Source organism: Miscanthus floridulus, chromosome 2 (genome assembly GCF_019320115.1).
Source record: "Miscanthus floridulus cultivar M001 chromosome 2, ASM1932011v1, whole genome shotgun sequence".
Taxonomy (NCBI): domain Eukaryota; kingdom Viridiplantae; phylum Streptophyta; class Magnoliopsida; order Poales; family Poaceae; genus Miscanthus; species Miscanthus floridulus.
Genome location: NC_089581.1, coordinates 138,669,839 through 138,680,854, shown reverse-complemented (window position 1 = coordinate 138,680,854; position 11,016 = coordinate 138,669,839). Strand labels below are relative to the sequence as shown.

Sequence of the window (11,016 nt, the reverse complement as noted above, 5' to 3'; positions counted from 1 at the left end):
CTGCGCAGGTGCATTCTTCAGGTCGGCCTCCTCTGCATGCGTCCAAGAAAAGCCTGACGAGAGGCCCGCCATGCGTGTCCGCGGTTGTCGATCGAGATACTAGTAGGCAGCTCCTGCTCGAGCTTTGCCTAGTGCAGGCTCGATGGGCTCTGAAGCCCACACATGGAGAGCATATACCAGAATGGAGCGGCCCAGTACGCAATATGCTTGGGATTGCTGGCCAGTCCCACCGATTAGCACCACCTCGCTTGCTCAGACGAGTAAAAGCTAACTTAAAAGCTCAGCTCTGGAGTCACACAACACGACCTTACTTGAACAGGATCTGTTCTATAGGATCGTACCGCTACATCCTTGACTAATAAGGAGGCAAGCACTTAAGCCTGGTTGATGAGTCATGACCTCTGGGCCAGAGCGTGATTAACGGCCAAGATTTAGCTTAGATGATATGTCCGGTGCCGTAGAGGATCGTTCCTGGTCAGGCTTGCCTGGCTGGGGTGGCCCATAGGTTGTCTGACAGGCTCTCTTTTCTTTTTTTTCTTTTTCTTTTTTTTTGCATTTGAAGGCAATTTGTCAATTCTTGCTCTGAGTTAAAAGGGGCAGTCTCCTTGTCGATGTTGCCATTAATAGAACAAGCTTTTTCTAAACTAAAAGCCTTAATGTCTCCAATTTGCATTTGTACCCATGGCCGAGTAGCTAGTGCTCGCACTTCACCAATCCATCTGCGCGAGCGTGCACACTAGGCCCTTCTGACTTCCCAGTTCCCAGACCCTCCTGTATGGCGGCGAGTGGACGACCCCTGCCTTCGTAGCATCCGTTGCAATTTGCGAAGGGCACGGCACGAGTGCATCTACTCCTGTTTTAACAGGTAACTTGCTGAAGAACACAATTACACAGACAATCAATTCATGTCCACTTGTCACATCCGTGCATTATTACTCCCCGGCAACAAAGATTCCAAGGCCCTGTCAGCGGCGACTAGCTCAAGACCTCAAGTATTTTCTGTACAGTGACCTGGCAATGGCCAAAGCATCACCCGTGGCCTTCACGGCGTACACCTCCTTCCCGGACTGCCACTCGTTGGAATATGAGATCCAATCCTTCCTCCACTCCTCCAGCTGGAAGCTCTGGTTCTCTTGCAGGCTCCTTGTTAAGTAGGCGAAGTATTTTGATGCCCTTGGAAGGTAATAGCTCTTCAGCAGCCCGCTCCAAAACTTATTGGCTGGTAATTTGGTGATTATGGAGAAGAACATTAGTAACGCAAAGCTGAACCATATAGCTAGTAGGTATCAACTAACAAACTATTGTACTACTAGGCATTACCGTAGTCATGCAGTTTACTCTGCTCGGTCTCTGTGTTGTCATACCACATCGTCACCTGTGTTCTGGCGTTCCATTCGTACTGGTAAAAAAGTTCAATTCAGTCCTCAATAACAAAAAAGGGGGGGATTGTCTAGGGTCCAGATATTAGATGAAGAATGCATGTGTAACATACCTGCTGGCGTTCCTTTTCAGTTATAGCAAGGCTTTTTGCACTTTCCAGCCAGGGGCCCAGCAGAAAGTTATCATCAGCAGCTAGTAGTGTATCAATATCCACGATGATCTCAAGAAATTTCCTCGTGTGAGAATTCAGGCCATTTGAATCTTTCTTTTGGTACGAACTCAGAGCATCAAGATACACTTCATTTGCTAGTTTGGATAGGTACTGCCTAGTTAGGTCGACAAGGTCATACCTGAGGTAAAAGTTATCACCCAGCAGTAATAATCAGTTAAAGCAATAAGACATTCCTAAGAAGCATAATTAGTTTTACTCATTAGACCAGAAAACAAAGAAAAAAAATTAGTGTTCACTTGGTACCCTGATTTGGCACTTAAATCATTGACAACTGTAACTGCAGGAATAGAGTTGGCTGGCAATAGCTGAAAATAAGAACAGACTAATCTCAAGACTTAAAAGAAAGTTGCATATTGTACCTATATGTGAGACTTTTTGAAAATACGCTTCCTGCATCAAGAAATAGTTCAAGGGCTTTGATGGCCTCCTTCGTAGAATACCATAGATGCGGATGTGGTAGGCTTCCAGACACCTCACTTAAGAAAAACCTCCTATGGTTTCTCATAATTGACATACCCCTTCGTTTAGAAAGCTGAGAACTAACTGAGCTGGGACTTATGTCTGGAAATTCAACTATATAGTCTTTATTATGATCCTGCAACCAAAATATGAAAGGATATATTATTCTAGGGACAGGCTCTGGATAGTTGCAACAAAGGAGCTCGTTTGAAATCACACCGCAATTCCATCAGTGCAATTGTATATTGTATGATACAAATATCTCCAAGCTTTCTCTATTTCAGCATTTGCTTGACCATATCTCCTATAGGAGTATGTTTTTAACCAATCCTGGAAGGTTATGGAACAAATGTTAGATGGTAATCAACCTATCAAAGCAAAACCTGCGGTCAAGATGTTAGACGATTATAAAATAATAGCCATATCAAGTCTGCTGCTGAAGGAAAGAGACAAATACTATCTGTAGCACAGTCTGTACTTCATTCACCTCATGTAAACAAGGTCGCACAAAGCATATCTACCAAGAAACTACACAAATTACAAAGTATGGTATTTTTGGCAATCCTTCTTTGACTGCACAGGTCAACATTTAACTCAAGACAGAAAACTTCAATTAATCCTGGATCTCACTGAAATCACATGAAGGGAAAGAACTTTCAGCAGCTAGTTATCTTTTGACTAGATTGGTTATCATAAGTATTTAAAATTTATGTAGTGGTGCATGAATAGAACGTACCCTATAATTATGTATATATAAAGTGCAAACTATGTCTACAATGGGACCTCAAACTCTATAGAGTCTATACAGCTGTAATAGTTCCAAAACGAAGAAATGAGAATAGCAGTAAATCATAATTCGTAAAGGCTAGGTTTACATTTGTACTATTTACCTCAACCTCAACATTCTTATTATGAAATGCCATTTCAGACATAAGTTCATAAACAACTGGATTGTGCTCTATTCCCTCCATGCACATGCCAACACCAATCTAGAGAAGAGCAAGAGTCAAACACTGCATAAGTAGTTGGATTAGATACAGCACTGAAAATACATCAGTTCTGAAACACATGCATATCATAAAGATGAACGATCAATCAAGAAGAACAACAAGCACAGAAGCGATGGAGCATGATGGTAGATGTACAGGAGGCCAAGCTATGTAAACCATACTCTGTTGTTACCCAGGATGAGGTGATTCCTTAAGAAATTTAAAGAATGAAGAGGGGTCATGGCCCCCTTTGGCCTGGCTTTATCTCCGCCACTGGAGCACAGAACTCCAGCAAGAGAGAGAGAGGGAGGGATTGATTCACTTCAACATTGAAACAGCAGACGGTAAAGATTTTCAACTCACACATGAAAATGAAATGTTTGCTCCATAGGACAAAATTTGCACTTACCATTGTTGAATTGTAACTTGTACGGGCATCAACGGGGCCAGATGAAACTGAATCAAGTATGCCATACATTTCAATGTTCCCACCAAAGTTGTGTAACATGCACCTAGATTGAGCAAAATAATCAGTAAATATGGTTGAAAATCAGGAATTATATTCATATTTTAAATTGACAATGAGAATACAAAAATAATGGTCTGGAATTACAGGATGGGATGGGTTGCTAAAACATGACATACCAGATGTATGGTACGCCGTAGAACTGAGAGGACATTTTCCAAATGGGCTTCACATCAGCAAATAAATCGAGAACTATCATCTTACCAATTGGAACAGAGTGAAGTAGTGCCTGAAAGTTAAAAGGGGCAGGTTAACCTATTTGTAAATAGGTGTTAAAAGGACAAAGAACATATGCATTAACCTTCATTCTAATTCTATGAGTTATCACATTTATTTGACTGTTCAAAGTGAAACTCAATGAAGACAAGACTTGAGCTTACTTTCATTTGTGGCTCCTTCCAGAATGCAGCATCTGAGTAGAATAACCAACCCTGCATTGATAAGCACAAAGTAAAGTTAAATATTTCCAATTATGTGTTCATATAATGATGTCTGATAAAGAAAATGCAAGATTTTTCTCTATTCAAAGACACCATGTAAGACTTGATACATAATTTTTTTAAAAAAAAAGAACAAGGAATGAGCCACTATAAATAATAGTAGCTCATATAGTCATATATTGTACTTCCTATGGACAATGTTTGATCGTATGGTGTATTTCTTTATATTGTACTCTGCGCTCCATCTTGTTAACTGGACAAGTTACTACCGTCTAGAGGATATATGGTTGCTATCACAACAGAAAATGATAAAATGAAGAATGTTTTTACATTTCAAAGGTAAAAGAAGAGTGAGCACACCTGCATTAACCACACTGCATTCTTGTTACCTCGGGACATTGCTTCGTAGATAGCAGAACCAAGTGATGAAATATATGCTGGTTCATCTGTTGGTGGGGTATTCTCATTGAATGTGTCACTGAAAGTAACAACCATAACTGTAAAATGTGCAATGTGTACATGATGTAGAAAGTAGACACAGCAAGTGAGCACAAGAATATACACAGGATGCCCAAAAGCATGCTAAGCCACTAGCCAATGACATGAGCAGAATGACATAATGCATAACCAATAAATCAGGAATTTTGAACTATCCACTATCAATACCTTAAACAGGACGATATGTATCTGTAAGCAAGAATTTTTTTGAAACGAATATCTGTAAGCAAGAATATGGCACGGAATTGATAGATTGATTATGGAGGGTGAAAGATTACACATATATAGGCAAGGATGACCTTGGGTATGGCTTATATAAACAGAACCAATCAGTTGTGATCCTTGCCTATAATGACTCAACATCAATCATCCTAATCACTAGGGGGTGGAAATGGATGTTTAAAAACCCGAATTATCTGAATCCGTGTCCATTAAAACATATAATATGGATATATGTATGCATATTCGTTTCTAATATGCATATTAAATGGATGTCTCCCAAGTCCCAATACGTTTCTATTTTCATATATCATCGTGTCCCTATATTCTTAACCTGTTCATCAAAGCATTCGTTTCATCTACAGTTCGTCATGACCCATGAGAAAAAACATAGAATATCTGAACCCATCAGGATATAGTGGGCATTCTCCTGAGACGTCTTCCAAATCTAAAGCATTTGCTTCATTGTTTACAACTTAGGAACAACCATGCAGGTGGATTGTTGAGATTTTCCCTTCATATTTTCAACATTTAAGGTGTATCTGTGAGTATTAAGGTGTCGGTGTTTTTTTTTTTCAAGGGCCTCTAGCTGAGTTGTTAGGTGGCTTGAGTAGCACTCCTCGGGCCCTGAGTTCGACTCCCCATGGGAGCGAATTTTCAGGCTGGGGTTAAAAAAAATCCCCTCGTCTGTTCCATGCCAAAGCATAGGTCTAAGGCCCGGCCCGGTCGTGGTCGTTCTAACATGGGCTACAGTGCCGATGTGTATGGGTGGGCAGGGGTTCGGGGGTTTTCTCGACCTGCGTGAGAAGGTTGTCTTCTTAATGCAATGCCCGGGGGCTGTCTTACCCCCTGCAGGTCGAGTTTTTTAATATAATGATACGCAGCTCTCCTGCGTGTTCGAGAAAAAAATCCCTTTCTACAAAACTAAACTGGTATGAAATATTTTATAATGTCAAACTGTTCTTAAAGTTTCCAGCAACCAAGAGTCAAAATGTTCTTGAACATATTCTTTGTTAACAATCAACGGATCATCTCCATAACTGACAAGGAAAGATTAACCATTCCCACTAAGCATACAACAGCCAAGTGTTGTGACCCAACATGCAAAGGATACACAGCGCAATCACAGAATGCATTGAGGCGACATTTCAAAGAAGTAGATTAGTAGGCCTTACCAGTTATAGATGTTGGTTACATCGCCGTACTCTGCAAAAATCCAGAAAAGTTCAAAAAAGAAAGAATATGAAACCTTATATAAAGATCACAAAAACATACATCAAAAGTGCATTCTTATTAATTGATTTATTTGATCCAGAAACTTCAGAACAAATTCAAGTTTCCTATGATCATATCTTGCACAAAAAAGGCAGGTATATACCTTTTATCTGTTGCCTGATAAAAGCCTGCCCCACATCTATAAACAATGAATCAGAAGGATCAAGAAGATAAGTGCAGCACCACTTAGGATTAGCATCAACTGTATTCCTGAAGTAGAAAATATCACGTAGAAAATCAAAACAACATAAGATATTTTTAGTAAGAAGTTCTATAACTGAAAACATGAAATGCTAATCAACTGATACTTTCATGTTGAAATCAGGCACACAAGCACTTGCAGTACACAGACTTGATATGTTTAAGACTTGGCAAAATTTGCTACAGGACACAAAAACTGATGTCGAGCAGCCTGCAGACATATAAAAAATTGATAAATAGTTAAATACTGTCAGTCACTCTGGCAATGTGATAATTTGCTGGAAGACACCTTCTCCTCTAGGGTTGGAAATGATTATTTTAATGGACGCGGTGTCTTCTAGCAAATTCTCACATTGACAGTGACTGCCAGCATGTAGCACTTTTTTGTGTCCGCAGGCAGCTCGACATCAGTTTACGTCCTGTAGCAAATTTTGTCTTAAGATTTCTACAGTCTAGTGCGAAGAAGTTGAGTCAAAACTGCACTTTTTTCCTTGAAAAATGAGGATATAAAAACATATCGTGTAAAGATATCAGGTCATGTATGCATATATTGCCCCTTACAAATAAGTTGTTGGCTTGCAATCGTGCCAGCAGCCCTATATAGTGTTAACCCAACTATAAAATGTTTGTAACTATTGCATGTTAAGAAGAGTGAGTCTGAAACCTTCTTGTTAATTACATTCTTCCAGATGTGCTACAGTCCTAGGACTTCACGGAAGTTACGTTTCAAGAGGCATTATGAATACGATCACCAGTAAGTTTGGACTTGGTCACCATAACTACTGCCTAAGCTAGCACAAATTTTCAGAAGATATTGGTACAAACGATATAAGAAAGTATGTTACCAATCACCAAGCCGGGTAATGTTGGCTGATGGAAATAATTTTGCGAAAACAGCTGGAACATTTCCTGAGAACGATGGAAGAACTGTAAAGTAGTAGTGCGTCATAAGTATAACTTGAAACAGTATTTAACCCACTGTAGTAATAGAATATCCATTGATCTTTTGACTTCATGTAAAAAACACATTGCTAAAAAAGGATGGAAAGGTGGTATAAATGCAATGGCGTATGTTAAAGGTTGAAGAATAGTACTTTTGGAAAATAAAACAAAAACGTACCAGGGACCATCCCAAGCTCAATCATCCGGGATAGTATTTTCTTCTGCAATGCCAATTGTTGATCCAACCAGTTTTGTGACAGTGGTCCACCCCAGCTAAAGAAATTGAAGAATTATAAATTCATTACTTTTTATGTCAGATATGTACAAATGATCATCTCCAAAAAGTCTTAATATCATACAAAGTTAACTAGTTAAGTACTATAAACAACTGCAATGTTGTGGTCAATGCTATAGTTAAGTTAGAATGAATCTTTGGTCACATGAAATGGGAACAATGATATGCAGAGAGAAACAAGCAGGAAGAGAAACTTTTAATAATCTGTATTCAATGCAGCAAAACAGAGTTCCACTACCAAAATCCCAAACAGTGAACACCTCCTAAAGATACATCTTCGACACTTTTAAACAAGAATATGGCTCCTTATTTTTTAAGCATAAGGATAATTCATCATGCTATCTGATCTAATAAACAAACACCTATATCAGAGAATGTAGCCTCGTCTATTTTATACAGTTTTTTTTTCCGAACACGCAGGAGAACTGTTACTTACCCATGCAAGTTCCCCATTCTAGCCCAAGCCAGGAAAGCTGGTCCACCGAAAAAATCATCTAAATCTCTGTCGGTAACATTAAAACTCTGAAATAAAATGCAATAATTAACAAGGTCCCCATGGCAACAGGAGGTTGAAAAGAAACTCAAAACACAACATAAGTTCAAAATGACGTAGGGACAAGAAAAAGCAGTTACAAAAAAGAATCAGGAATATGAAACTCAGATATATTCCCATTGCCAAGTGGCGATAGATGCACATGTAACCTAAGCAGAAACTCCCCTCTAGGAGAGGGAAAATACACACTATACTACACATCTAAACATGTATCAGCGATGTAACTTTCTAATAACTGCAAGTCTTCAATCCATGTAAGTTTTTTTGAATTGTTTAGTGTTGAGATAATAGTAGATGTATAAATATGTTGTTTTTCTCGAACACGTGTAATTATGTAGTTGCAAGGTTATTATCCGTAGTCTCAAAAGTTTGGCACATGAAGAACTAATAAATTGGGTTAAATACTTGTCAGCTTGTGTGATATTCTACTATTTCATCGTATTGATTCTAGTTTTTTAGAATAAAACGCAAATTTATTGTACTAATATGATCAATTACTGCTGATAAGGGAAAACACTCTAGGTCAACTTGCTGAGATAAACCTAGTGGCCACGAATGGGCAAGGCTGTGCAGCCTGAATAGTAGTAGTTGTTACACTGGCCAAGATTCTGCTCAGCCTAAACATATGGCCCACCATCAATAAAATTATTCTCAATAACTTGAAGTACTATAGGGCTCTAAACTGTAACAACTAATGGAAATATGTTTTAAACAATATAAGGTGCAACTTTGATAGAACATTTCAGAGTTGTAGATGTGTCTGTCACACTACCTTAAAAACCTTCTGCCAGATAGATTCCTGTCCAGTAAATGCTAAAGGCAAGTTAATTCCTTGAAGTGCCATCCAGTCAATTTCTTTCTCCCATCTTTTCCAGTCCCACCACACAAAGGAGTCTATAGAATGCTACATGAATTTTGTCAGAGAAAAAAATGTTGGAATCCACTTAGATAGTGGGAAGCTTCAGAGTCACTTCTTTCGAAATTAGAAGTTATAAATAAATCCAGTTGGACAAAGTTAGAAGTATGGAAGGGGCCAGTCAACAGAGACAAAAATGATACAATGAATTCTGTAGGATTAGGGTGTAGGAGAACAAATGCTGAAACATTAGTTCTTCATTTGCAATAGAAGTACTAGTAGATTGGTACTGCATCAGTAGAAAATATGGCAAGAATCATATTTCCAAGACCACATCATGCCCTTATATCTGCCACACACCTAGAAAGTAAAGTACTCACTATTGCCGTATTGCGAGGGACAAGGAGGTTGACGCTGACGAAATCAAGAAATGAATAGATATGGAATCAAACAAAGATTATGAAAACAAATGTTTAAGGCAACAAAGGACTCACAGCTAGAAGTGACGACATTCTGATAGTAATTCCATGGAACAGGACGCTCAATCTTGGCTCCCTTACCCTGCACCCGTGGCAGAGATCCAGGAGAAGGAATCGATGCCAGCTGGGCACCCCCAGTCTTGTCCCAGGAGATATGTGCGCCACACCAGTATTTCAAATACCAATGTAGGCCAGATGCAAGCTCAACACCTGTGGTTCCCTGGATCCTGTATAGCATAAACACGAAGTGGTGATTGCATTCAACTTCACGATGGAGCCACAACAAATGTACAATTTTGGCAGTTCTTGCATTACATGAATTCTCAATGCTCAATTAAGGAACCCAAGAGCAGGACTACTTTTTGGATTTTATAAGCAAACCAATGCACCAACTTAATGAGGAGCGATCATACGAGAGCAAAATCTAGAACAGGAATGAGCGACTTCATCACCATGCTTGACTATTTATATGTAAACCAAAACCTCATCAACGCACCATACAGCGGTGAAGCAAGCGACTAAGCACAGCCTCAGCCCTCAGATGGATCATTTTAAGACTACGCGGCCAAAGTTTATGGCATCATGGCAAGTACGAGGGGAAAAGAGGAACATACAGAATCTCCGCTCCACCTTTGCCCGGGCCGCCAATAACGTTGCTTATCCTGAAGCAGCTTGATTGACCGCAGACGCCGCCCTGGAGCGAGCACAGCAAGCAAAACGGACACACACAGGGAAGTCAACCAATGCTGCCCCGAAACAAGCGGGGGAGGAACCAGGAAGTAGCCGCACTAGGATGCTCAAACCTTGGAGTCGATCCGGAAGCTGAAGCTGCCCGCGTGGGAAGGGAGCAGCCGGCGGAGCAGCCCCGCGGCCGCCGCTTCCTGCTCCGCCGGAGACGCCTTTCGGCTGCCCGCCGCCCCGCGGAGCGCCACCCACGCGGATGGGCCGCCCGCCGCCGCCGCCGCTCGAGGCGGCGAGAGGAGCGTGAGCAGCAGGAGGAAGGGAGCCAGGGGGAGGCGCCGCGGCGGCGAGGGCCTCATGGCGGAATTCCGGCCCGTGTTACTTGGGGACCGCGCTCAGTCCACCCCGGTTGCTACTGCTTGGTGGTGTCGGTGATGCTCGCGCGCGCGCAGAAGTAGCCGATCACTTCAGTCTGCAGCCGCTGACCGCTGAGCAGGAACGAGGAAGAAGGAATCCGTGACGATCGCGGCACGGAGATTAACTAATCGGAAGGGATAGATAATTCGCGCGTGGATGATGGAGCCGAGCGGCGGCGATTTGGACCGCCTGCCGAACTCAGCTGATCGGCCCTGTTCGCTTAACTTATCAACAAAACATCTTCAGCCAACTTGTCAATCCGCTTACGCGGAACAGAGCCGGAGGGTACCAGGACTTAACCTTCTTCCATTTGGATGAGACCGGCCAAGGAGTCAACCAATTTTGGAATTTTCTCGGTCTGTTTCGTACTTGCACTTGGAAGTGTTTTTATGAGTTGGAGGCTTGAGGTTTTCAAAAAGAAAAAAGTTGCAGGCTTAATTTCATTTAGGAAAAATCAATTATGGCCCCGTTCGTTGAGAGGAATTTGGAGAAATCTGAAGAAATTTATGAGAGGAAAACACTGTTCCGGATAAAAAAAGAAGCAGATCAAGCCGGGTTTAAGGGCACGCGAACG

General features: G+C 41.0%; 1 protein-coding gene and 1 non-coding gene across 3 annotated transcripts; one reads left to right on the top strand and one right to left on the bottom strand.

Annotated features, from left to right (window-relative positions):
- The first annotated feature begins 301 nt into the window (after positions 1–301).
- On the top strand, positions 302–520 carry LOC136541126 (small nucleolar RNA U3). The gene has a single exon (XR_010780223.1). It is a non-coding gene; the product is annotated as a small nucleolar RNA U3 (small nucleolar RNA).
- Positions 521–854: 334 nt separating this feature from the next.
- On the bottom strand, positions 855–10,687 carry LOC136530995 (alpha-N-acetylglucosaminidase-like). 2 transcript variants are annotated; one of them, XM_066523699.1, is made up of 19 exons: positions 10,148–10,687; positions 9,959–10,038; positions 9,360–9,571; positions 8,782–8,903; positions 7,893–7,978; positions 7,340–7,434; positions 7,065–7,146; positions 6,122–6,228; positions 5,919–5,949; positions 4,387–4,504; positions 3,967–4,017; positions 3,706–3,815; positions 3,470–3,572; positions 2,962–3,060; positions 2,291–2,401; positions 1,972–2,207; positions 1,493–1,730; positions 1,321–1,399; positions 855–1,219 (listed from the first exon to the last, which is right to left on the bottom strand). In XM_066523699.1, exons 1-19 carry the CDS (start codon positions 10,382–10,384, stop codon positions 981–983), a joined length of 2,436 nt encoding a protein of 811 aa, XP_066379796.1. In that variant the 5' UTR covers positions 10,385–10,687; the 3' UTR covers positions 855–980. The 2 variants fall into 2 exon arrangements, with proteins under 2 accessions (XP_066379796.1, XP_066379803.1); XM_066523706.1 differs by lacking the exons at positions 9,959–10,038; positions 10,148–10,687 and having other exon boundaries at positions 8,782–8,913; positions 9,360–9,516.
- Between the last annotated feature and the right edge of the window lie 329 nt (positions 10,688–11,016).

Excerpts from the sequence above, each read along its gene's own strand:
- LOC136530995 (XM_066523699.1), bottom strand. The coding sequence starts at position 10,384 with ATGAGGCCCTCGCCGCCGCGGCGCCTCCCCCTGGCTCCCTTCCTCCTG. Across the intron at positions 4,505-5,918 it reads GTAACCAACATCTATAACTG|TGACACATTCAATGAGAATA; the intron begins GTAAGGCCTACT and ends TGTTACTTTCAG. Across the intron at positions 1,220-1,320 it reads GAGTAAACTGCATGACTACG|CCAATAAGTTTTGGAGCGGG; the intron begins GTAATGCCTAGT and ends CCAAATTACCAG.